Source organism: Anastrepha ludens, chromosome 6 (genome assembly GCF_028408465.1).
Source record: "Anastrepha ludens isolate Willacy chromosome 6, idAnaLude1.1, whole genome shotgun sequence".
Classification (NCBI taxonomy): Eukaryota; Metazoa; Arthropoda; class Insecta; order Diptera; family Tephritidae; genus Anastrepha; species Anastrepha ludens.
In genome coordinates this window covers 2,075,176-2,102,683 of record NC_071502.1, presented here as the reverse complement: position 1 = coordinate 2,102,683, position 27,508 = coordinate 2,075,176, and the positions used below count along the sequence as shown (strand labels likewise).

General features: G+C 34.9%; 4 protein-coding genes across 13 annotated transcripts in view; 3 read left to right on the top strand and 1 right to left on the bottom strand.

Annotated features, from left to right (window-relative positions):
* Positions 1 to 10,163: 10,163 nt before the first annotated feature.
* On the top strand, positions 10,164 to 10,995 carry LOC128865697 (protein SGT1 homolog). The gene has a single exon (XM_054105976.1). The coding sequence runs from the start codon at positions 10,295 to 10,297 to the stop codon at positions 10,838 to 10,840; it is 546 nt and encodes a 181-aa protein (XP_053961951.1). The 5' UTR covers positions 10,164 to 10,294; the 3' UTR covers positions 10,841 to 10,995.
* Positions 10,996 to 14,030: 3,035 nt separating this feature from the next.
* Positions 14,031 to 15,103, top strand: LOC128865696 (deoxyuridine 5'-triphosphate nucleotidohydrolase). The gene is made up of 2 exons (XM_054105975.1): positions 14,031 to 14,196; positions 14,263 to 15,103. The coding sequence occupies exon 2, from the start codon at positions 14,263 to 14,265 to the stop codon at positions 14,911 to 14,913; it is 651 nt and encodes a 216-aa protein (XP_053961950.1). The 5' UTR covers positions 14,031 to 14,196; the 3' UTR covers positions 14,914 to 15,103.
* A 2,153-nt stretch (positions 15,104 to 17,256) lies between these two features.
* On the top strand, positions 17,257 to 18,483 carry LOC128865695 (deoxyribonuclease TATDN1). The gene is made up of 4 exons (XM_054105973.1): positions 17,257 to 17,373; positions 17,426 to 17,605; positions 17,677 to 18,283; positions 18,359 to 18,483. The coding sequence occupies exons 1-4, from the start codon at positions 17,331 to 17,333 to the stop codon at positions 18,450 to 18,452; spliced, it is 924 nt and encodes a 307-aa protein (XP_053961948.1). The 5' UTR covers positions 17,257 to 17,330; the 3' UTR covers positions 18,453 to 18,483.
* Positions 18,484 to 23,834: 5,351 nt separating this feature from the next.
* The window catches only part of LOC128865694 (mucin-2), a 146,702-nt gene continuing 143,028 nt past the window's right edge, over positions 23,835 to 27,508 (bottom strand). For all 10 annotated transcript variants that reach the window (XM_054105962.1, XM_054105964.1, XM_054105965.1 and 7 more), the window contains one exon: positions 23,835 to 25,354. In XM_054105962.1, coding sequence (XP_053961937.1) covers positions 25,247 to 25,354 — 108 coding nt within the window. In that variant the 3' untranslated portion in view covers positions 23,835 to 25,246. The remainder of the gene's footprint in view (positions 25,355 to 27,508) is intronic.

The following is a 27,508-nucleotide window of genomic DNA, read 5'->3' as shown; positions in this document are numbered from 1 at the left end:
ACAACATCAATATTTTTGTTTTTCAATTGTAAACTTTTTTAACTTTGGGGGGCTTTCAGAGTCATTTCAAAAATTAGTTCATTTCTTCTTTCTTAAATAAACATCAAAACGTAGCACGAGACACAATAAACATCCTAATATACATATATATGTACATAAAACCACCTCGACGAAAGAGCTCCCGGAAATTATTCAGAAAAGTCAAAACACAAGTCTACTCCTTAAAAGGGATATTATCGCCTTGAAAGTACTCCGCATCAACTTCAACGCATTTGCGTCAGCGTTCGATCCAGCTCACGAAACATTTCTAGAACTCTCCATTACTTCCTTGCGGCTGGTAAAACGCGTTCCCCGTAGTGTTTTTTTTTTTTTTTTTGACTCGATCAAATAGAATAAAATCGCAAGGAGCCATGTCAGATTACTTCGGTGGCTGATGGATGGCATTCACTAATGGAATTGGCGTAATACGTATTCTTAACGACATCCCACAAAAAATAGTCTAACAGACCATTTCGGCTGGTTAGCCAATTTTCGCGGATTTTCAAATGTTGTTGATGTTTTCCAACTTCGTTCAAGCGAAAAGCGACGCATTTTATAAATGTCTAAGTATAAACTGTTTTTCTGGCATACCACGGATGTTACATGAGTTGTCAAAGTAAAAAAAATGTGTAACTCCATATGCCAGATGGAACATCCTTTGTATGAGAAATGTAACATTTTTACTCTGATACCAAAAATAATTTCAATTTATTTAACTGTTTAGTCATTTAAAAAAATACTACCCACTTCTGTTAGGTGGTTGGCCGAGCTCCTCCTCCTATTTGTGACGTGCGTCTTGAAGGAACTACATTTTTAAGCCAATTTGCCATTGCCTGCCGAGGGCCGACCGCTATTTGAAAAAATTATTTTATGTTCGGATAATCTTGATAATAAAATGGCCCATACGGCTATGAGAGGGGTTTAGACCGAAAGACCTACTGCTTCCCGCTGCTCCCTATAGAAGAAACTTAGTTTGTATGAGAAGTTTTTTTCATGAACGAAATATTAATAAAAAATTCACCCATAAAACATAGTTTTCGTGGCATCATCATCAGCAACGTTTGGAAATAACTGCATATGTCTACGAATAAATGAATCGGAATATTTGAATATAAATTTTCTTTACAACAAATTATTTTTAAGACGAAATAAAAATTTGAGAAACTTGACGATTATCTATATTAATTCGAAATGAATTGCGCATAAATAAGATCAAAAATGAAACAAACTTAGTAGAATTTACTGTTATTTCCATAACACAGTTAATGCACACTTTTAAACTTTTTGCACAAAGCAATTCGACACTTAGAAAAAACTTTACTATTTACTTATACTAATTACCAGATACTTACATACTTATGAATTCATGTAAACTATAGGAAATTTTTCAAAATCATTAATAAACGAGTTTTCGATGGAAAAGCTTAGCTTAGCGTATCTAGAGACCAATAATCCACAACTGATAATAGTAAACAAGAAACAATTACAATACCAAAAACAAAAACAAAAACAAAACAAATACGAGTGTATATACATGCAAGCGGTTAAACCGATTAGTGGTGAGCTTAAGAAAGATAAATTATATATATGGATGTATTGTGTTGATGTGTGTAAATGTAAGTAAGGAAAATGCTGTGCAAGAGATGGTTAAGATATTAAATGTATGTATGTACGTAAATAATGTTTTTTAATTATAAAGAACGATGCTCGTTATAAATTTAAGCTTAGATGGAAAATGTAACGGTACTTCTAATTCGGTACATTCATATATTCGGATCAAAATTAGCAAATAAGAACTTAATTTGTAAAAATCAATGGTATAAAAAGAATACATAGAAACAGGGCGTACGATCAAAATCTGAACAATGGAATCCAAAATTTACCTAATAAATAAGTATTATATTTAAAAAAAGCAAAAATTAGGTGCAACTGATGTAGATTTTACTTTTCACAGCAGCGACGAATCACCTGGAGTTTTTCACGCTGCTAATTTTTTACAAGGCCTGGATAAAACAATGGTTTGACACGAAATGATGTGAGTAAAATACGCGTACTGACAACTAGCAAATACGCAGCCAGGCAGGATAGTGCAGTAGTGGGATTCTCTCTGTCTAGCACGATTGCACAATAACATAAGATGCGAAAATCCTTCACTAAAGTAGAAGAGTAGCCACATTACACGCCGCAAAGTTACAACACAGGAATAAAAGCAAATAACTGACAGAGGGTCGCAGTTGTCAGATCATAATTCATGGCCTGGTTACATGGGTTTCACTTGGAATACTTGCATGTTGCAAATATCGTTTCGCTCGCATTTTCTTGTTGTAGTTTAGCATGGCATACAAGACTTTGCACTTCATATAATTCGTGCACCCTGCCGGGGTATTGCAAGACTAAGAGCATTCCCTTAGTGTGTGTACTGTTTTTTACTACTTTCTTAGCTTACTTCGTTACTTAATTTAGCAACATGGAAGCAAAAATAGCAAATTTAGCAAAGACTGGACTAAATTAACCCAGCGTTAGATGCGGCAGCCGTTTAAACTTAGCCTAACCGAAGACGGAGTCATCGGTATAAAAATTCACTATATTGGCTGTTCAGTAATTTTGTATTATTTAGAGATATTACTATTATTTTTCCAATTTTAAAGTAACTTTTTAACTAAATTAAATTAATTCATTCGCACATGTATATTTATGTCGACAATTCTTAACGGGCTTATGAAATAATTAATTGAAAGCAAATACTGCCCGCTTATTAAAATTAGCTATAGTCCAAGAAGGAAAGAAACAGGATTGCGCCCATCAGAGAATGCGTGCGTCACACTAGCCTAGTTGTATAGTGGTGCCAACCCTTTGCTCTTTGCAATAAAGTTAGTTTTTTTATTACCCGAAAACTTCAGTGTAAAGTTTTATGTCCTTTCTGCTTAGATTAAGGATTGCTTCTGCCTTTATCTGTTCCGGAACTATGAGTCTTTTCGATTGCCGCATGTCCGATTTGGCACTCCAGTAATCGATTAGACCTCGTTGTTCCTGCTCACGTAGATAGGCACTTTTGAAGCTGTTGTTTATCCCATAGAAAGGTTCAGGACCTATGAAGGGAGTGTTTCCCCCTTTTTCGCTTAAGTGTCAGCAATTTCATTCCATTTGTGCCCCGCATGTCCCGGAACCCACATCAAGGTAACCAAGCTTCTTGATGTCAGGGTGTCGAGGATTTTAGAACATTTCCAGACCCACCTTGATTGGAATGAGAAGCTATCAAGCGATTTCAGTACGCCCTAATTTAGGAGTATTTCATTGTTTCTCCAGGCTGAGCCGTCACTAATAACCACTTTGAATTTTTTGGAGAATCCTAGTTTCCTTTCCATCTTATTGTGAACTGTAAGGCACGGAGAGTTTCGGATTGAACCCAGAATCCTTACATGTCCTGTAAGATTGCCTTCTTTGAGATGGAGTAGATTAGGAAGCCTTAGCGCTGCACTGATTGCCATCTCTTTGGCTACATGATATAGTGGAATGAGTCCAGTGACCATTCTTAAAGCCGCTGTGGGGCGTATTCGCATTGCTCCCGTAACGCTCAGACAGGCTATTCTGTAAATGTTTAATGTTATCTGAGTCTTAATTTGGTATACTTTTGGCCACCATACCAGAGAGGCATAGGTGATCATTGGCACTATTAGTGTCTTATAAGACTATGCCATCATCTTTGGCCGCAGGCAACATGTTTTACCATATAGCATTTGGCATATGTATATTGCTCTCAAGGTTTTGTTTGTGATGTACGATAAGTGATTTTTCCAGGTCAAGGTTTTATCAAGGCTTACTCCCAGATATTTCATGTCCCCAGATAGTTGAAGGATCCTTAGACTTAATTTCCTTCTTCGGGTGAAGAGTACCACACAAGTCTTGTTCGGATTTAAGTCCTTTCTCCCGACACCAGTTATAATACTGAAGAACCCATGGTGACCTTTTTGGAAAAGGAGTACCTTATCTTGTTACATAACTTCAAATATGTCAAAAAGTGTTGCGGCCCTTCTCTTAACATAAGTTTGTTCAGTGCAGGCTATTGTACATAATACAGAAAGGGGGCGTCCATAAATTACGTGAGATGTTTAAGGGGGGGAGGGGGTCGACCCCCCCTCATCTAATCTTACGTTGGAGAGAGGGGGGGTCTCAGCAAATATCACGCAATTTTTTTTCTGATTGAAACAAAAAAATTGTACATGCTTAAGATTTAATCTCAAGCGTAATCGTAGTATGATTAAGATCATTCACTATATTAATTCGTTCGAAAGAAAATAATTTCATTCATACTTCGACGTTATACATTACTACTGTCAAACCACCATATTTGTTTTATACCAAATAGCTCAATTTAATCTGAATTTGCGGTACAGTGTAGCCCGTCGGTTGTTTTCGCGCCACTATGAGCCGAACGCCCTATCACTCAGGTTGACGTTTGACAATTCCGGACTTTAAAGAACATGACGGAAAATCATTTGCTCCATTTCTAATACGCGTACCGATTCAACCGCTGAATGCCTTTATCAGCACGCCTATTGATCTCTATTGCCCAAGTATACGTGATGATTTAGAGAAAATATGCTGCAGTACATGCGGTATTTACTTCGCATCTATCACAAGAGCTGCAGAGCACAGGAGAGCAGCTCACATTGCACCAGCTAAGCAAGCGCGTATGTTCCGCAAAGTGCGACCCTCATGGATTGTCACAAGACGAGCTAATGAGTTACTGTGCGCAAGCGTCAACGGCTTAGAGTGGCTAGATTAGAACGAAGTTGAAGGAGCACATGATTTTACTGAAAATCATATGGACATGTTGGTCCCAATAGTCTTGAAACCGCGCATGATTCTCCATGGACTGAATTAGAGTAGATATTCTTTTTTTAATCGCAGTAGTTACGATTTAAGTCTTCTATTGTTAAATTTTTATTACACTTATAACTCTCAGCAATATTGATTACTAGTCTTAACTAGTCGTAAATAAAAGCACGAAGCAAATTTTTTTTCTTTTTACAATAACAATCCATCGCGTTTACATAAGAAACCCACATTTTGAAAAATCTCACGTGAGATTGGGGGATGGGGGACGGGGTTGAATAAAATCTTACGACATCTCACCAGGGGGGGAGGGAGGGTCAGAAAATTGAAAAAAACACCTCACGTAATTTATGGACGCCCCCAAAGTATGAAAAAAATTGTATGCCAATACGCATCTCGCCTTTTAAATCAGTACCGCACCCAGATTGAATGACTTTTCAACATCAACAATAATCGCCATCACCGACAATGTGACGATATGATAAAACTGAGTGAATTACTGAACTAATTTTAAAAAAATGTATATTTTACATAATTATTAACATCACATTTTAATTAGAAGAGGCTAGAAAAAATGTCAAGAAGAAAGAACTAAAACTCCGAGGCTAGAGAACTAAAAAAAAAAGCTAAATCAAGTTACTAAAATGGAAATCTGGTCACAGTGATCACCAATTGGGTTAGTGTGACGACGTGTGATATTGTCAAATTTATTGAGAGCTAAGTAACAGGACTACAATAACTGCACGTCATTATTTCTCCACCGTGGTTATTGTCTATTAGGTTGCCCGAGTTTTTCAGTGAAGTCGACACCTCTTACTACAACCTCGTTATCCACAGTAGTCGGTTCACCGCAACCAGAATGGCCCGGATTTACATCCGGTCAAAAACTGTCAGCATTCCCCATACATGTGTGGGGAACGTTTATGCAGCTACAACGACAACCTCCTCCTTCACACGCAACAACTTTCTTCGTAGGACTTCTTTATTTACGGACATATGTATCTTGTTCTTCGGCAGGCTAGCGCATTGCTCAAATAAATAATGGGATATTAATTTTGCGAAATAATAGAGTTTTCAGTGTCGATAATTTATAATGATTTCAATTGTATCTGAAAAGGAAAGAGTTCAGAGTGTATAGTCGATTGCTCGTTATCCAGTAGTGTAGCAAGCGTAGAGAAGCTTTATGCATTCCATGGTTCTTCATTATAGCCAATCAACGCTGGTACAGCTAAAGTCCAAAACAAACTGTTGGTCGAACACTGATTAGTCTTCACTTTGTGTTTGCGGCCTGTCGCAGTACTTAAATTAATTTCTATGGCTAACCGTGGACAAATTGAATTTTCAGGGAAATTCTCATTTCAAAAACTACTCAACATGTTTCCGAACGCATTCCAGGGTTGCAAGTGGCTGAAGTAAGCGCAGAGAACGTAAATTTGTAAACTATTAAATTTTTAAACGTAAATTTTTACACTTATAAATTTTTATATTTATAAATTTACGTTCTCTGGTAAGCTGTAGGGCAACCACTGTTAGGGAAATCATTTTATCATTAAAAACAAAACTAATATGGAATGAAATCCATTGTTAAATAAAATTGGTGTATTTGATATTTTTGTACGAAACCTGGTTAAATGTCGTAGTGAAGTCGAAATGGAAAAGTCCTATAAATTTGGTAGCTTTTGAGGATTTGGTACTTCTCTCCATACAAAATAGTCGGTATTATATTATTTACTGTATTTGCTTTTTTAATAAAAAAATAAAATGAATAGAAATTATATGAAAAAACGTATCAAATTAATTAAAGTGTATTCCCAAAAAATTACTTGGTAATTAAATAATCTACAAATTAATACATAAAAAATCAAAACGTTTTGTTTGTAAATCGTATCAGCAGATGAAAACTATGCAGAGTGAATTGTGATCAAAAATATTAGATTGAATAAAAAAATGTTTGTGTTAAACCATTAATTGGTATAAATTTATAATTAGTATTAAACAAATATATATTCCAGTAGGAAAAAGTACATGAAACGATTCGATTCATATAAAACCAAAAATTAAAATTGCGAAAAAGTATTACTCTTTTTTATATAAAAAAATAAAAAACAGAAAGTCGTTATTGTTAAATATGATTAAGTCATTATATATGTAGGTAAGTCTAATATAATTGAGTAAACTACAAATTAACCAAAGAAATCTCATATATTGAATTCATTTACCTGTACGCATGTAGTGGTAAGAGAGGTATATTAAAATATATTTGTTAAATAATCTAACGGTGAGTCATAAATAATTAGCGTCATGGCGATTAAAAACAAATTTTTGCATTTTCTGACAGTTAATAGCGATGGACATTTAAATAAAAGAATTAGATAAATTGCGAAAATAGTACACAACTGTAGGTATTTAAATAGGTTAGAAAGAAGTAAGGGAGGTGTGAAAAGTTGACAAATATTGTAATTTATATCAAATTTTGTTATCTTACTATGAAACTAATTTAAATTTAATCGAAAACAAAATTAAAAATTAAAAATGAGAAATGAGAAACGGGAGGAATATGGAAAACAAAGAGAATTGGCGGAGAGGAGAATGGCGAATGTGAAAAGTGTTTACTAAATGTCCATAAATTATAAAATAGGAATAATAATTAATAAACGTAAAGAGACACAAAACCACTTGATATTTTGATTTGCAATTGATTGGTAAGTATCTGGAAAACTCAATTCATTCGGACGACATAACACAGCCAACGAAGCCGCTGAATCTTTATTAGCTGCCCTATGTCTATGTTGACGTAAAACTCCTACAGCTCAATATTCCATCGCCTACGATACTCGCCGTCGCTATCGTGCAAAGGTTCAAAAATCTTACGCAGAATCTTTCTCTCAAACACTCCCAGCGACGCCTCATCGGATGTTGTCATCGTCCAAGCTTCTGCGTCATACGTTAGGACTGGAATGATAAGACCCTTGTAGAGTGTTAGTTTTGTTCGTCGAGAGATGACTTCACCACTGAATTGCCTACTCAGTTCAAAGTAGCGCGTGTTGGCAAGAGATATTCTACGTTGGATTTCTAGGCTTGTTATCGGTGTTAATTCTGGTTCCTAGATAAACGAACTATTTTACGACCTCGAAATCATAAATGCCAACAGAGACATGGGTGCCGATATGCGAATGTGACGACTGTTTGTTCGATGACAAGAGATACTTCGTTTTGTTCTCATCCACCACCAGACCCATCCGATTTGTTTCTTTATCCAATTTGGAACAGGCAGAACTAACAGCGCGGTTGTTACAGCCAATATCATCGGCAAGAGCTGCCAAAGTAAGCGGCATGTTAAGTAAGCTCATGGCAAACCTTGGACGTCCAACGCAGAACAAGTGAAAACTTTTAATGGACACAACGAAATCGATTCTCTTATACGGATGCGAAATATGGGTACATTTGCTAAAAGTACAATACCGGCGGACAACTCTGCAATCTGTGCAACGCACTTGCGCTCTCAGAGTGGCTTCTTCATACAGAACAGTATCTGAAGCAGCGGTGTTAGTTATCAGCGGAACCATTCCTATAGATATTCTAGCACAAGAGCGCAAACGGAGGTAGGAGGCAAAAATCACAGGAATCCCCGTGCCTCGCTTCTCCAATATTAGAATTCAAACGCTTACACTTTGGCAGGCAAGATGGAACTCTGAACGGTACGGTAGATGGACAGCGAGACTAATACCTGATCTAAAAAAGTGAGTAGAAAGAAAGCACGGTGAGGTTAACTATTACCTCACACAGTTTTTGTCCGGACATGGGTCCTTTCGCAAGTATTTTTGGCGAATGGGAAAAGTGAGTCTACCAAACTGCATATATGGAGATACTGAGTATGATGATACGGAGTACATCTTTTTTGAATGCGAGAGGTGCAACATAGAGAGAACAGGTCTGCAACGAGTTATTGGTGTATTTACATCTGAAGAAGTGATCGAGAAAATAATGATAAGCGAAGAAAAATGGAATTCCGTCGCTAATTTTGTGGAGGATATTATCCGAAAAAAGAAGCGTGAAATGGAACTTATGTTGAAGAGCATTGAGCATAGGTTTCTCAAAACAGGCGATCTTGGACGCAGGCTGACTAATTGTCCTTCTTAGGACGCCGTCTTGGCCCTCTACCTCGAAGCAATGCGGAGGCAGTCCTGGGATGGGGGGAAAAATCCAAGAGAAGAGGAGGGATATTTTTAGTGGAATCACCACACACGTACTAGTGACGGTTACTATATGGTGCGAAGGCATTCGAACAATCTTCTCCAGCATCAGGTTAAAAAGTCACACGACAGCGAGTCACCCTGTCTGAAACCTCGTTTGGCATGAAACGGTTCAGAGAGGTTCTCTCCACTCTTCCTGCACGAAAGGAGTAATTCCCTTTCTTTTTGTTTGTATCTTCTCGAGATCTGGCCTCAGAGTGAATTCGGAAGGCGCAATATCTTATTATGGCATACCTCTGCATTTTGTACAACATGTCAGTCGAACTCGTTGCTGTTAGGAAGGAAACATAAACACAAATTATCTAAAATTCTAAATTCAAAAAAGGACTTTCGGCGGCAGAGCATAGGGCATTGTCGAAAAATTTTGCATATAAAATAAAACCCTGTAAAAATATATATAAATATGTCCTCGAGAAGTAATTTCTTAGCAAGTGAACTAAGGTTTTTGCTCGAATTACTAGAATCAAATAAGTTTATACTGGAGCGCAAAACAAAAATGTTTAGAATTCTTTAAACGGAAAGAAAAGTTAGCATTGAAAAAATCCAATATTTTTAAAAATTTAGCGAAATGTTTTATGCATTACATTTATTGGTAGCATTGGTCGAGTAAAACGTTAAAGTTGCAGGAAGTAAATGGACGGATCGAAGAGACAAGTGAAAATCATTTTAATGAAATATTTTCAAAGTTTTATTAAAAAAAATTATATTATTAAACTGAAATGATTGCCAACTTGCAAAACGATAACAAGATGATATTATGTTAATTATTTTCTCCTCTATCAAATACCAATTTAGGTTTGGATAGCAGCTCATTTTCCAATAAACTTTATTAGAAGTCAACTGGCATACATCATCTAATCGGACACTGATAAATCACTTTTCCTGCCAATTACGCACAAGGGTCAGATTAAGAGAACATTAGTAAAACGGAACATTGCAAGCACATAAAAAATTTAACAAATACAACCTTGTAAGAGACCATCAATACTGACATAATTTCCGAACAGTCCCTTCTTCTAGAAAATCAAAACAATTACAGCTGTCAGATTTTGGTGGTGTTTCGCTAATCATTAGATTGAAAAAAGTAGCAGTATATTGCATTACGGCGAATTTTTGTTATTTGTTACGTTTAATACTTCTTTGTAAAAACAGTGTAGAACTAAAACATGTCGGTGCGCCACGATTGGTACCAGTCGGAAACAAAGGTGGTGGTAACCGTGATGTTGAAAGATGCCGTCTCCAAGAATTACAAAGTGGATATCATGCCAGAGTGTTTGCATATGACGGCCGATGGTTATGAACTCGTCCTAAACTTTTATCGTCCAGTTGACGTCAGTAAATCATCGCACAAAGCATACACTACTAAAGTGGAAATAACGCTGGCCAAAGAAGTTGGCGAGCGGTGGGAAAGCTTGGAGAAAAAAGATCTTCCCCCGCCAACGGCTAGACCTCCACCAATTCACAAAAAAGACTGGGACAGCTTGGCAAAAGAAGTGGATAAATCTGAAGAAGAGAACTCAAACGGCGAAGATGCGTTAAAGCGGCTCTTTGATAAAATTTATTCTGAATCGTCGCCTGAAGTGAAGAAAGCAATGAACAAATCGTTTTCCGAGTCCGGTGGCACTGTTCTAAGCACCAACTGGCAAGAGGTGTCAAAAGATAAAGTTGATGTTAAGCCGCCCGAGGGTGCGGAATTTAAAAAGTGGGACTAGTTGGATAGCGTTAAATCTTGCTTGGTAGTGGTCCGTCCAGGACGAAATTTATAATTTATTCGCATTTTTCACCTGAAATTTTTATTATTTTATATATGATTAACACATAATTCATTAAATAAAATATATTATAATTTATATGAATGCTTACCATATGCAATAATCTTCAGAACTTATTTTGGCTAGAATTTAGTATAGTGCCGATCGCTTTGGAAAAAACGGTAAAAAGGGGGTGATAGAGGGGTGTATCCTCATCTTAAAACTGAAAACAGAACCTGCCGGAGGCTTATAGTTTTTAAGTAATTTAATGTTAAAGTTCTATAATTTAGCGAAAAGTTGGTGTTGCCATACACCTGAAATGAAAGCGAAGTTCGCACGCAGGGATGTTCAGTGGAAGGTTCATTGTAAAACTGCAGTATTTTTTGCTGTAATTTAAAGTTGAGAAATGAATTTGAAAATAAAAACATACAACTCATTTAAACTTAAAAACAATGATACTAAGCGTATCACAAAAAATAATAAAGTAATTAAAATTAAATTAAATTAATTAACACAGTATTTTTGCGTGGAACTCTTTATCGCGTATACATACGCAGGTTCCTTTGAATTTTACAGGAGCGTCGACTAGGAGGGTTTTTGTAAATTTGTTACCCTCATCAGTCCAACTCCGGCTACGCAATCCACAGTATTTTTGCGTAGAACTCCTTTCCGTGTTAAAACCATTGAACCCAAAATTAAAACGTCATATGCGTGTATGTAGTAAGCAGGCACAATAACCCCCATTCCCATCATTAACACTAAACTCAAGTACTTAATTTTTGTTTTCATTTGCAGGCATCCGGCAACACCATACTGTTGTAATTCCAATCTTCTTCTTGTTCGCGCTTAAAATTGGAATGTGATTGCATAGGCAAATGAATTTGCATTTAATTTTAATAGATATAATTAGAATATTAGCATAAAAATCGGTACAAACACGCGTGTGAGTGTATATTTGGTGATTTATAGTGAAATGTTAAAAAATATAGAGTGTAATGTGGCAAATTATACTGATGTTCCCAAGGGCATTTTGAATGTAAATAATTAAAAAATTATTATTTCCCGATTAATTTAAAGTTATAAAGAGTGTTCCTTAACACCTCACTAACATCTCCACCAAGTTTCATTAAAAAAAACATTATAGTTTGCCAGAAATTCCAAGATCGGCACTGTTCTAAACTCCAGCCGAAATATCATCTATAATTAACGGTCTATAAAAAATTTGTAAGTTGTTGCGAATACTAGATAATTTGCCATTCCAGTCCAAACACGCAAACACTCAGTTGGTCGTCAAAAAATACCCACAGCTGAGATCAAATGATTCAATTTCATACAAAACTCATATGACAAAGTCTTAGAAAATCACGTACAAACTTAAACAATTCTCATTAAAAAAGCAAAGAAATACATAATTTAAAAACGTTTGCTATTGTAAGAGTGCCAAGCCAAAGATATTATTTTTATATTTTGTTGATAATGTATTGCTATCCATAAAATGTAACATTGTAATATAGCACTGCAATATACAGACGCTCTTTATAATACCCCAAAATACAACATTGCATATGATGCACGTAGTCGGCTTATTTTCTTCATGAACACACTGGAAATGGAAAATTATCGATATTTTCCGATAGCATTCGCACCTTTCATAGATATATCGACCAAATTTAAATCAACCCGTTAAGACTTTCAATGCGTTATACTCATTTTTCACATGATTCTAAGTCCTACATAAGTATTTACAGTATTTTTATGTAAAAAAATATCAGCCTGTCGTCTGTTGTTGCCCTAAGTTTGGTGCGTCTATCATTGATAATTGGACCGGTCTTGCTAAATATCCTCTCCACTTCTACAGATGAAGCTGAAACGAAAAGGTATTTCTTGGTACAGGTTCAAGTAGCAATTCCTTTTTAACCTTTAAGAGAAAATATATAGAATAATCTGTTCGGAAAATTTGTCTTCATTATATTAATGCGCCATATATTTTATTTTTGTGTTAATTGCCGCCCTGTTAGTGTTCTATTGTTTTTGAAGGTTACTTCTTGTCGTAGAGAGCTAAATAAAGGACTGAATTCAGTATTGGTTGATTGTATTTCTGTATTTTCGATATTTTTGTTATTTGCTGGTGTCAAAAGTAAAAAAAAAACATATATAAATATTTCGGATTCGAACGCCTTCGATTCCCATCTAGTCTATTTTGCATTTCTAAAGCCTTCTTTTTTGAACCGTTGGTCTAATATTATATATATCCGGCGCCGCGTTAGTTCTTCATAAGGAAATAATCGGCTTACTACTGCTTTTATAATATTGTATTGATTTCCTTAGAAAACTGTGGAAGCTGCAAATATCCACATACGAGTGGTATTGTACGAGATGAAGCCGCTTTTTTGAACTCAATAATTATGAGTTATATCATCAAGAAGCTTCAAAATAATTTCAAGTTCTTTCAAAACATCAATTTCGTCACTTATAAGAGACTTCGGTGCATTTTTGCCACAATTTAACGAAGTTATTTTGATTGCATCTTTTATTTCAATAACTTGAGCGATCCACATGGTTGAAACTCCTTGAATAACTTTTAAAGGTTTCTCAGTGAATTATTGTGAGAAGTTTTACAGCAGAATTGGTGCTAGATTTAAAAAGTCTTATAATATCTTTAATTTTTTTTCATGTAAGCAAACTTACACAACTAAGTTGACTGAATATACAATACATAGCAGATACTGCTTTTTCAGAAGCTTGCTAGTCTTCAGCATTGAAGATGTATTATCAGTGACAATACGTATAACTTTTTCCCCCATTTATTTTTAACTGGTTTTTTGGTCAAGCAGACCAAAGACCAAAGACCAAAGACAAAACCTCTCATTTCAAATTAAATTCACTATCAATACAAAATAATTTCTATGAAGAAAAACCTCTCAAAGCAGTATTGACAGCTGATTGTCTATTTTGCAGCTAATCTGCCATATGTGAACGAGTGGATTAATTTTGTGGATTTATTGTTAATTACTGCATATGTGAATGTACTTTTTGGGTAGTTCCGATAGTATCGATAGTCCTCAACTATCCAAGCCATTGATATATCGATAGTATCGTTGATATATTTCCACCTCTAGTGTACACAACCATGTATCTGTACAATGGCCATAAGTGCAAGTTCCACCAACAAATTTGCGAAATTGCGCCAGAAGCGCTATAAAGGCGCCAAAAAAAGCTTCTTTTAGCGAATTGGCATTTCAAATTTGTTCGGCACAAGGGAAGAAGGTCCTTCATTTTATTCGTGAAAACGCTGTATACTAAGAATTGATAGTGTTGTGAGTAGTACTTCGACTTGCGTCTATTTTGCAATATTGTATTTATACGTATTTTAATCCAACTAGATGTCAACTGAAGTGCTTAAGAAAAAATTAGAGGAATACGAACAACCATCGCCAAAGAAAATGAAGATTGACTCAAAGTGTGTTCTTCGATTTGCCAAGTTGACTGAGCATGCTCTGGCCCCAGTACGAGGATCGGAGCGCGCTGCCGGCCTTGACTTGCGTAGCGCCTACGATTTGAAAGTACCAGCGCGTGGTAAGGCGATTGTGAAGACTGATTTACAAGTTCAGGTGCCAGAAGGCTCATATGGTCGAGTTGCTCCACGTTCCGGTCTGGCAGTTAAGAATTTCATTGATGTTGGTGCGGGCGTCGTAGACGAAGACTACCGTGGGAACTTGGGTGTTGTTTTATTTAATCATTCGGATTCTGACTTCGAGGTGAAACGTGGTGATCGCATTGCACAGTTTATTTGTGAGCGCATATTCTATCCTGAATTGGAGGAAGTGGATAAACTTGATGATACTGATCGTGGAGCTGGTGGTTTCGGTTCGACTGGAGTAAAGGAGGTTCCTGTCAAAAATGGCAATACAACAGCGGAATCTGAGGAGAAAACAGCTGCACAAGAACCTGTGAAAGTGGCGGAATCTAAAGTAGACGCTGTCACAACAGCAGACACTGAAGAGGTTGAAAAAAAGTCTGAGAATAAATCTTAGAGGCCGCCCACAGTAGTACGGCTACTGTCACCTCCTCACACAAGGTGGAGCCTGTTTTTGTTGATGGCCGAGAATTCATACTCTTGTCCTTGGTCAGTTAACATAGAAATACATATGTATGTGTGTTTTCATTGCAAAAAGTATTTTAAAATTAAATGTTTCCCGTAATGCGGGCATATTGTCAAAATGACTGGTTTGCATTTATTAAATGGTTTTAGTGGATTGCGTTGAAAAGTTAAGTATATTGCAAGGCATATTCATCAACCTTTCTTAAAACGAACAACTTCGGATCTGCTATCTTGGCACAATTATATGTCATGTGTATATAATTGGCGCTTACACAATCTATTGGGTGCCTGGGTGAGCTCCTCCTATGTGTTGTTTGCGTCTTGATATTTCCCACAAATAGAGAAGTTTGGACCATTCACTTCTTTATTCTTTGATTTCAATTATCTCTATAAAAATATAGATCAGTCTATAACAAAGACTTAATATTCCAAGTTTCAAACTTTACAAGAGTTACATATATAAATTCGCAAATTTTCAACATCTCTAATCAGAATTTTTGAAAAAGAAATTTGTGTACGGAGTTTTATAGCCCATTAAATTGTAATATAGGTTTTGAAATTCAAATTGAAGTTTTTTAATTTCAAATTAAAGATTTTTAATTTCAAATTAAAGTTTATTAATGTAATAATGAATATTTACAATAAAAAATGAATACTAACAAGAATAAGAGTCAAAAAAAGTTAAATAAAGCAATTTGGGCAAATCATTTAATGCAACGGTTGCTCTGCTACAGCCAGCGATAGTTTCCTAGACATGTCAACGTAATAATTGTTGCAATCAGTAAAAGTAACAGTGGTCGTTGTTGCTTGAATAATCTGTACCAAATTTTGATTATTTTGTGGATCGGCCAACAAATTTCGTGCAGACAATTTTATTTTTGAAAATACTTTTTCTATAGGATATTACATGGAGTAATATGGTGATAGAAAAATTAACGTATGATTAGTCTCACTAATCTTTTCGTGTACTTCCCGAGTTTTATGAATTCTGCCATTGTCCAGAATCAACCATGCTTCTACGATGTTATTTTCAGCAAGTTATAATCCATCAAGAAATGTAATAAAAACATTCGAATTTACTGTTGAGTTAGAAATTACTTGAGAATGTATAATATCGCTTAAATTCATGGCTAAAATTAATGAAACATGCGAAGATGATAGTTGAAACCGGATTCATCAATAAAAATTATTTTCTCATGTGTTTGTGGAGCATTTTGTGAAGAATTTAGTGCACAACTTTTGCGTTGTTCAAATGTTGATTTGGAGTTTAAACGGTCGAGGTTGATTGTGGCGGGTTTTAATGTTATTTTTAAAGCTTTAAATGCATTAAATATCGTTGTTGTGGTTATGTTGACGTTTTTATTTTCAATTTTTTTTTTTTTTTAAGTAATTGATGGACTTTTTTCAATTAATTTCTCCACATAGTTTAAAATCTCAACACTTAGTTTAACATTTCTTTTTCCACCACGATTTCGTCTAATAATCTCACATCCATCCTTCTTATACCTTCTAATTATAGAAGTGGCTGTGTTTTTATTAATTCCAGCTAATTCTGCTGACTCTGCAATAGGTTTACCTTCTTCATAGCATTTTATCACAATCTCCTTTTTGTCAGTACTCATTTTAACATAATTATTGGTGTTCATTATCATAAACTTATTTAAGGGTTTTAAGGATTTTGAATTTCAAATATTTATTTTAAAATAAGTAATAATTACACAACAAGAAAAGAAAAGTTTTATTCTGCGTTTTATTTTGTGATTACTGCAATTGCTAAACTTTAAACAAGTGTATAACATCATTATCAGCAAAATAAACATATTTGGAAAATAATAATTAATTATCATATCATACATACTTCATAAACTTTAATTTGAAATTAAAAATCTTTAATTTGAATTTATAAAAAATAATTTTAAATTAAAAAAACTTTACTTTGAAGCTAAAAACTCATAATGAAATGAAAGTTTAAAATAGTTCAAAAGTCTCGTTGATTTTTTTACTTTTTCCCCCCTGAAGTGGTTGCGAATTTTCTTTAAAATGAATGCACGACATTCTTGTCAGTACGTAATTCGGAGGTGTACATCTAAATCACAATAAATCAATCCGATATTAAAATAAAAAATGTCAAACGTGTTAGTAGTAGTTTTTTACTTGAGATTCTTATGACCAGAATCTAGTTGGAGAGGACTATCAATCTCACTCTTACCTGTTGAGTTTGTAAATTTTGGCCTGGCTGTAATGCTTTTGGCGACACTGGTGATGGAATGTCAAAATATCAGCTGTTGGTTAATAGTTGTTTTGGAACGGTGGTTAATATTCTACAACAAAGTATAGTAGAGTGGTTGCATGAAGATTTTCAAGCAGCTTAAAATGGCAAAGAAGTACATAGGTAAATCCGATTCAATTAAATATTTCATTATATGAAGTTGTTCTGTTTTTAGACATTGGCGCTAACCTTACCGACCCGATGTTTCGTGGTGTATACGGTGGTAAACAGAAGCACACCGATGATTTACATTTGGTGCTAGAGCGTGCGTGGAAGCAAGGCGTCGAGAAGATGATCATCACCGTCGGCAGTCTTAATGAGACAGATGAGGCGCTGAAGTTGGCCCAACAAGATGGTGAGACGGTTACTAACAAAATCCAATTATCAACACATTTCTACGTTTAAATCATATATATATTACCACAGATCGCCTAACTGTTACAATGGGTTGCCATCCCACGCGTTGTAATGAGTTCCTACAAGACCCAGAGCAATATTACCAAAGCTTACGAAACAAAATACGTGAAAACCCAGAAAAAGTAATTGCTGTGGGTGAGTGTGGACTCGACTATGATCGACTGCATTTCTGTGAGAAAGATACACAGAAAAAATATTTCGAGAAGCAACTCAGCCTGGCTGCCGAATTCCGTTTACCACTCTTCCTGCATTGCCGGAATGCGCATTCTGACTTCATGGAAATACTCGAACGTAATCGAGACAAGTTGTTGGACGCTGGTGGTGGTGTGGTTCACAGTTTTGATGGAACGCTAGAGCAAGCTGAAAAAGTGATCGCGTACGGAGGACTTTACATCGGTTTGAATGGATGTTCGCTAAAAACTGTGGAAAATTTGGAAGTTATTAGAAGAATACCTAGCGACCGAATTATGCTGGAGACTGATTGTCCTTGGTGCGGAATACGTCCATCACATGCAGGATCGAAATACGTACAAACGAAATTTACGGCGGTAAAGAAAAAGGAGAAATGGACCGCAGAAACCTTGATGGACGGACGTTGTGAGCCATGCCAAATTAGGTACGCAGCTGGATGATGGTGGCCTTCCACGGTTAATAATCTTATAACCTCAAATAATGCTACTTTATTTCTTAGCCAAGTCCTTGAAGTTATCGCAGGTGTGAAGGATGAAGATGCCTCCCTACTGGCAGAAAAGTACTATAATAACACATTGGACCTTTTTTATTAAAAAATTAAATATGAGCATTTACAAAAACTAATGAGCATTTACAATTAAAGACTTTTCATCGGCACTTATAAAATAAGCTAGGCAAGAAAGCCGGAAACACCGCACGGATGTAGTTATTTGTAAATTTTACAGATGACGCTTAAATGTAGGCAACACTGAATTGCTCAGTGAAACAAATAGCACAAAGGGCAAATACACTACTACCAGGCGAGCAGCAAACTACTTTACCATTATATTCCTGGTAAAAATAAAAAAATGTGGAAATTGCACAATTGAGTATCTATTACCAGCCAATTTTAATAAATAATACATATACTGCCAAATTAAGAAGCTTTAAGGGCTGATTTCACAGTGCAAAATTCTGCAACGAGTTTATCTGAGTGAATTTCAATGGAAGGTTCTTTTTAATTTCTATTTCCCCTTTAAGTCACAAAAAAGAATTTAAAAGTTACAATGAGATTTAAAAACGATCTTTTATTGAAAATTATTGCAGTTATTGTTACAATTTGTTTCACATAGGAATCTGTATATATGCATATGTAGATTATATTCTCGAATATATTATATATTATTTAGTATGTATATATTGTATATAATTGGTATGCAATTGAATTGATAAGTTTAGGTAGTATACTAGGTATGTATGTATGCTTTCCTCTTGGCGTTTTTGTAGCATAATTTGGGTTTTAGTCTTGTATTTATGCGTTTAAGTGTGTGATAAATCTCTATTGCCTAATGCCATTCGACTGAGGGAGCAGCACAGACTATCTTAACTATTTAGTTCTTTTTTATTTTTAGATATGATTAATATTTGATTCAGTACATTTTTCCAGCAGTAAAGTGTGTTTCCTATTGGGATGCGAAATTCAGTGATTTTATACTTATTTTTTTGGTAGAAAGGTTGAATATACTGTTTGATTTTGTGCCGTATTTTAGTTTGCTTACTAATGCGTTTTTACGGAATGAACTATATTGTCAGCTACAACTAAACCGAGTCAGACTGATTTCTTTTAAAACTAATTTAAAAAAACACACATTTATAAAAAGTACATCTAGCAGTTTAACGTTTAGGTTCCTATAAAATGTAATACATACATATATACAAATATGATTTTTTACTTAAATATATTGTTGAAATTTCATCGAGTAGTTATCAGATATGATGAGGTTATGGTATTAGGTTAAGTTGGTTGGCCGTAAATCTAAGAAGCCATAATGTGGTATAGTATATGAATGTATGTATATATGTAAGAGAAAGGGTGATTGTTTAATCTAACGCCGCATCCACGCCATCCAACGGCCAAGAGTTATCACATTGTGTCTGATAAGAAAGTGAAAACGAAAGCGTAGGATTTTAGTGGCAAAACTGCCATTCCTGTGGTAATCGGGTCTACACTGGCGGAACGACCCATATTTATATTCGGCCCAGAGTTGATGCTCCAGGTGCTATAAAACTAATAACAATTATTGACGCTTACACCCTCTTTGTTGGACGTTTGGCCGAGTCTTGATATTTTTCACAAATGGAGGCACCTACAATTTTATGCCGCCTCGAAATGGCAGATGGTTTTTATGAGAAGCTTTTTCATGGAAGAAATACACCGAAGATTTGCCATTGCCTGCCGAGAGGCGTCGGCTATTGTTGCTTCATGCCCGGGGTTTCGTGCCCAAGCGATACCGAATGATAGTCGCGCACCAACCTATTCCGCTACGGCGTTTATTATGACAGCAATAAAAACTACCCAGATGGTGATCGAACCGAGCGAAGTTTTGAACACATAAAATTTACTTTAGTACTTCTGCCCTACTTAAGAGTTAGCAACACCTACTCACTATGCACATACATACATACACATCGAATGTATGTTTGCGTGATACAACTTTTAATTGGAAATTTCACTTGGATTATTTAAGCAGTAAGGATTCAGCGCCGTCGCGAAGCAACAGTCGGGCGTGGCGTACGCGTCTACCCGGCGTTATGAAAACTCAATAAGATTAAGAAGGGGCTACCGTTATAACACACAGGAACAGTTAGTACAAGCTACTGTAATAACATACAGACAAGTGATGTGAGAAAAGTAGAGTTTGATGTTAAAATAAAAGAAAAATAAAGTTGAATACCCAGGCTATTTAAATAATAGCACAAAAAAGTTTCCTCGGCCAATTTGGCTTTATGCCAGTATCATTTAGTAAAATTCATACGTAGTTATGCATTTATGTGCACGCAATAAGTAAAAAGTTCAATGTCCTTGAGCCGAAGATTAAGTAGATTAGTAGAGCTAAAGTACAATTTACTTTTTCCTTGTAATTTTGTTTGCGTTGTGTTTGCGTTTTTGTGTTTTCAATATAGGGACACTGGAGGATTATTGGATTAATTTAAAAAAATATAAATATATTCAGCATAATGCCTGGACATGATAGATTAATCAGTAAATGTGGGTGGTTTTACTTTCATTATACAGAAATAATTACAGAACCATCAGCAATAGTTGCGGCAGTCGAATTATTATTGTTATTTTTTATAAATTTAAATTTCGGTTATGAACAAAATTTTTTTTAAATTAAAAATGTGTCCAATTCCAATACATTTTTATTTGGAAATTGCTAAAAGAGCGAAAAGCTATAATTTAAGAGTTACATACACAGATTTGTAAAAATGTGTAGGTGAGTGAGTTGCTTTGAAAAGCAGGCCACTAATCCTTTATTATATATGTATGTATATATATATTTATGTATAGTATGTAATGGTAAGCACAATTGACTTTTACATTATTATTGTTATGCATAATTGCTTATATGTGTGTAACTATGTACATTTCTATATAATAAATCGGCGCATACATTTCGGAAAATGCTATAAATACACACACATATACCAATACAAATACATATAGCACATCATTAGGCCAATTTACAATTTATAAATGTGAACACGGTGACTTGCTGCCATTCGATTCTTTGTCCACTGCAGCCATGCGACTTGGAATGAATAATGGAAAAAGCTTCTTCCGGGTGCATTCCTGCATCTCAAAAACCCGAAGTAGTTCTACCAGACACCGAACAATGGATGTACGCGCCAATTATATTTGTATATGTATGCATATAGGCATGTAAGTATGTATTTTTATAAATATTTTATATTTTCACGCTAATACCTTTTACTTATTTCTACATAGATTAACTGCTGAAGCAATCTCGTGCTGGATATTACAGTTAAGGATACATAATTAGCGAGTATTTATACCAAAATAAAAATAAAAATTAGTAGCACAAACCCAAAAAAAAAACAACCATAATAACAATAATAATAATAATTAGAAAGAGTAAGATTATATAAGAATCTATTAAAACAGTGCAAACATTTGGCTTGCAGAAAAGTTGTGTAAGTGCCTCCCAAAAAATGGAGTGTTTGACCAAAAAAAATATAAAAAAATAACAATGAATTAAATGGTAAATGACGAACATAACGTCAGCGTCAAAAGAAAAACATAAAAAAATTTCGAACATTCGTAATACGGCGGAAAACTCCTAACATCGGCAACAAGTAAAATAGTCAAAAATCGACGCAAAATGTGAGCCACTTGAAACTTACACTTTGCTATAACAAATTTCAATGGACTTCAAATGGTACAGATATTCTGATTAAAAATTTGAGATATTGATAAAATTTCGCAGATCTCTTATACATTTTGTACAAAGTTTGAAACTTTGCATTATAAAAAAATAATTGAAATTAAAAAATAAATAAATAGTCGAAAGTTGTCTAATTTTCACTAGTGTACAGTTTCATTTGAAGCTGACTAATTATACGCATTCTCTTTTGTCAATAAAAAAGCATTAATTTTAAGACAAAAATATACAGTGAACCAAGGCGCATTTATTAAAGGTAGTGGCACTAGACCAACCAAACTTGGACACCAATATCCAAAAAATTTAAATTTATGCAAATAAGAAAATTATTCACAGTTTTTTAGGAAATCATTTGCGTTGAATATATTTCAATTTTAACTATTCAAAACGCATAGTTGTTGTTTTAATATTACCGCATTAACGTAATTTTTCAAAGTCGAACAAAAAGTGGGACACCCGAATCTGTATTCCGTTATTTTCTCATAACTGAACTGTAAAAAGTAGTTTTATTTCTCACATTTTACCATTCACGTTGCAAGTTTTTAAGAGTGAAGATGAATAAGCAAACATCGAGTGATTTAAAAGAGCTGATGGTGAAATACCAACTCGGAGGGAAAAGTGTGCGTCAAATCCCGGGAACTTTGAAAAAGTTCAAGCCGACAGTTTTTAATATATTGAAAAATATATTTTAATTAAAAAATATATTTAATATATTAGAAAAAGTGGTACTGGAAGAGTTTCAAAAATTAACTCAAGAGAAGGTTTATGCGTTTAATAAGTCAGAATCCGAAAATTTGTGCACTTAATATTGCCAAATCACTTAAGAATTCGTCAACTGCAGATGTAAGAGTACACCCAAAAACTACCAGAAATTTTCTGCACAGATTGAGTTGTAAAATTTAGTTATTTTGTTTACTGGAAAACCTTCAAATAATTTAAATACTATGTTGTTTTCGTTTTTTATAATACAATATCGTCCCCTTAGTATAACAATGAATTTTTGGATTTTCCATCGTCGATTTTATATGTGGTCAAAATTTGGTCAAATTCTAGTTCCACAAAGTGGGTCAAAACGTCAGTCAAAAATAATAAATATTTACAGACATAACGAGATTTGAGTGAGAGATATTTCGACAAAAAGTTTGAAATTCATTTTCTCAAAACATCAAAAAATGTATAGGCTATTTTAATACTAAGGGGACGATATTGAATTGAATACTTAATACTGGCTTTTGCTTTTTGAAAATTGATTGAACCGTTCGCAAGTTATGCACAAACAAGTGTCCCAGTGTTTTGTATTTGTTTTTGTTTGTTTGCAATTAATCTTAAATGTGATAGTTGTTGTTTAGGGAAGGTATACAATATATTTACAGTGTTGAGTGATAAAAATCTCAATTAAGTAGGTACTACTCTTCCATTAAACAATAAGCGATTATGAAAATAATTTAAAAAGATTATCTCTATTAAATATTAATCCAACGTATGCGCAAGGAATCGTTACTAAGTCTCCAAACTGCAGGAGGCCGCTTTGAAAAATAAATATAACAAAATAAATGCAATTGAAAAAACTAAATCTCAAAATACAGAAAACGCGGCGAAGTTAAAAAAGTACTAGTTTTTCTGCAAGCGCGGTTTTTCGAAAACTCGCTCCACAGGCCTTATGCCAATGGCGCATAAATAAATATAATTATTTTTATATCACAAAATAGGTAAATAACAATCAAAAAATAACTAAATAAAAAACGCAACAAACTCGATTTATTTCTTTATTCAGCATATTTTCAATATAATATTCATTTAATTTGTTTATTTTATATAAATTAATAATTAATAAAAAGTAAATACATTCATTAACAGTTAAAACATTGTTTTAATCAGAAATACGCGCTATGTACATTGGAAATTACAAACCATGAATTGAAATTAAATCGCAAATGTGGTTATGTAAGGATAGTAGAAATTATATTAAATTTTACATAAATATTTTAATTCGAAATAAGCCGTTTTGCAAAAGCTTCGCTCCCGCTCCCTTTTCTTGATTTACGATGCAAGACTTTTTTCTTTATTCTTTTAACTGTTTGTTTTTTTGGTAAAAATTCGAGTTGATTATGTGAAAATACGCAATGCGGACATTTTTGATTGCAATTGCGTTTCCGCTTTGTATGTATGTATAGGTTTAGGTATAGGTAAATGTGGTACGTACAAGGATAAACACATGATTATGTGTGTTTATTTTAGGTAAATATATAAAAAAATTAACTGATCATTTTTTGCATTTTAATTCTAAAATAAAAGCACTGACTGCATTGCGATATGATAAACGATAAGGATAATCAGCTGTTCTACGAACAGATGAACAAATTTAGTCATGTATATACACATACATACCTACAACTTACATGTGTATGTGTGCTTGTGTTGTTCATAGTAATAGTGGCCGCACAACATTTCTTATAGATCAGCGTTTTTCTGTGGCTCAGCTGGAAAAATATAACCATTTCCAATTTTATTATTTTTTCACTCAGTAATTTGTAGAACATCGAAAAGCGGAGAACAGAAGTGAAACGCAGCTATAGGAAATCGCCACAATGAACAGTCCACATGTAAGTATGTAGGTGTAGGTGCGTTAATGCAATAAATGTTAAATATTTTATATAACAAATTTTTTATCCTTCATGTTTTGTTATGCTATTTCCAAAATTTTCAATTATATTTTCATTTCTTCATTTCTTTTTGTTATAAATACATACATATGTAGATATGGAACAGTTTCTCTGTAATTCACATTTATTTTCTGTATTTCTCTGCTTCATTCCCTTCTTTTTATAAATTAACGTAAATGTAACTTTCTTCTCTTCGCTTACAACTAACTGCAATATGTATTTTTTTATATTTGTATGTATGTAGGTATGTATGTATGTAGGTATGTAGGTATGTAAGTATGCATTAAATAATTGTATTTCGTATTCCTCAATAGCGTCGGCAAACGACAAAAACAGTCTGAATGTTGGATTGGCCTCAATGCGCTGACCACAAACAAGGAAAAAAATCGTGCATTCGTCCTCTTGTGTCGATTTGTAATATTTTAAATGTTAACATTTCTGTTTCTTCGCCGCCTGTCTGCAGCAGCCTCTAGCTCCGTGTAGGCCTTCGCTCCGCTTAGCTTAGTGTATTTTCGGTGCGCTGCGATCGTTTATTTTCTGATTGCGTTTCAGCGTAGCGCCACGCTTGATTTGGTCCATCAACGATTCATGACAAATGCGAGGGTCGGGCTGTAATATCAAAATCATTTGAATTTAATAAAATTATTTGAAATATAAATAACTGTGTTAAAAGTGTTAAAATAGCTACTTATTAGCTGTATAAAAACACAAAAAAAGGTTTATGTAGTTTTTTTTATGGATTGTGTATTGAATGTACAGTACATCACATAAATAAGTTTCCACCAGCAAAATTATGCTCCAAGTAGTCTATTTTTTTATAAATGAAAATATTGAAGTTTGTTTTCATAAATTAATAACATAAACAAACATATTGAAAAACATAGAAAGGTGCCACAAAGCTGAGTTTACCTCCAAATTTATAGTTAAATCTCATACATAAAACCGAAGGACATGTAAAAAAGCGTTACAAAAATTTCCTTTAATAGCCACAATGGCCCCCTTCATGGAAGATATTTTAGCTAAACAATCCCCATTGTACAGAAATACAAGTAAAAAAGACTAATCTTCTTCCTACTTTCCTGAGAGGCACCTAGATGTGTAATTGTGTGAGTGTTTGGCCTTCTTGCTTGAGCGTATTGGCGTATTGCCATATTAGAATTTTTATGGTAACATAAAAAACAATTGAAGATCGGAAAAAATACAAAGTAATATCTTTGACTTGGAAATTTTACAACAACGAATATTTTTAATACAGGATACGGCACTCGAAGTGTAACCAATTTCAGACCGCTCGCGCAGCTGATGCACGGGGATCAGCTGTCTGTTAGTTGTCTAAGTGACAGTCTAGAGTATTGTTTACAAGCGCGCGGAACATTTTGCCGAGAGTAAACGCGAAAAAAGAAAATCAGTAATGGATATCAAACGTAATAGTGTGGTTGCATTATATTTGGCTGTGATTGCATTATATTTGGCTGAAAATATCTGACCGTAGCATCCGCCGCATACTGAAAAATGATCTCAAAGTCAAGCCTTACAAGATCCAAAGGATGCATGATCTCACACCAAAGCAGCAACAAGTCAGACTTGAGAGACCGAAGGAGTTGCTTCGCTTGGCCGAAAGCGGTCAATTTCCGAACTTTGTGTTTTCTGACGAGAAAATTTTTCAAATAGAGCAACTCGTAAGCTCCCAAAACGATAGGGTTTATTTGTCCAACCGTTCATACGAGGATATAAGTCATCGATTGGCGACCAGGAGGCAGCACCCGCCATAGGTAATGGTTTGGGCCGCAGATGGGCGCTCTCCAATCGTTTTCATCGAGTCTGGTGTAAAGCTAAATGCGAATTATTACCGGGAAAGTATTCTGGAGGTTGCTTTGAAGCCGTGGGCAGACAAACATTTCGGCGACAGACCATGGACGTTTCAACAGCACTCGGCAACGTCTCACAAAGCTCGAGTGAACCAAGAATGGCTAAAACACATCGTTCCGAACTTCATAACGTCCACACAATGGCTCTCAAATTCACTAGACGCGAATGCGATGGATTATTCTCTTTGAGTCATTTTGGAGAGCAAAACTACTAACTAAAAGATTCACCAGTCTTGAGGCGCTGAAAAAAGCCATTGTCCGCGAGTGGGCCAAATATCCTCAATGGTGGTCATATGCTGACCCCATGGGTTGTGTCCTGTAATAATACCGACCATAAACCGAACGTCTTTCCCTCCGAGTTTTAGTAGAAAGTTCGTCAGTTTTCTGTTCGGACTCGTCACAAAAAACTTTGCAGCTCTGCAGCGTTCTAGACCGGACCATCGCTCTTTATGTAGATTGTATACATAATCGCTGATCCAATTCATGATTCCAATGGAACTGATTCTGATTATTGGTTACGGCCCTTGTGGGGGAACCGCTGATCCACGGTTGGCCAATTATTGGCACTTACTTTTCCTTCTAGCATTAAAATTTCCCTGGTTCACTTGCGAATGCATCCCAAACTATAATACCGATTTCAGTCGCCTTAAATGTGGTCTTAGTGCATTTACTGGTATAAGAAAGTCATTCTCCTTTCTTCTAAAGAGTGGTTTGAACCTGGTTCTTCGGCACCGAAAAAGTTCGTATACAGAAATGGGCCAAGAAAGGCTTAACATCAGTTTCGGATAGGAAAGGAGTTTTCTTATTTGGATTACTTGCAACCTGGTAAAACAATAAATTCTGAATATTGTTGTAACTTTTTAGACCAGCTGAAGGAAAAAATTCGTGAAAAAAA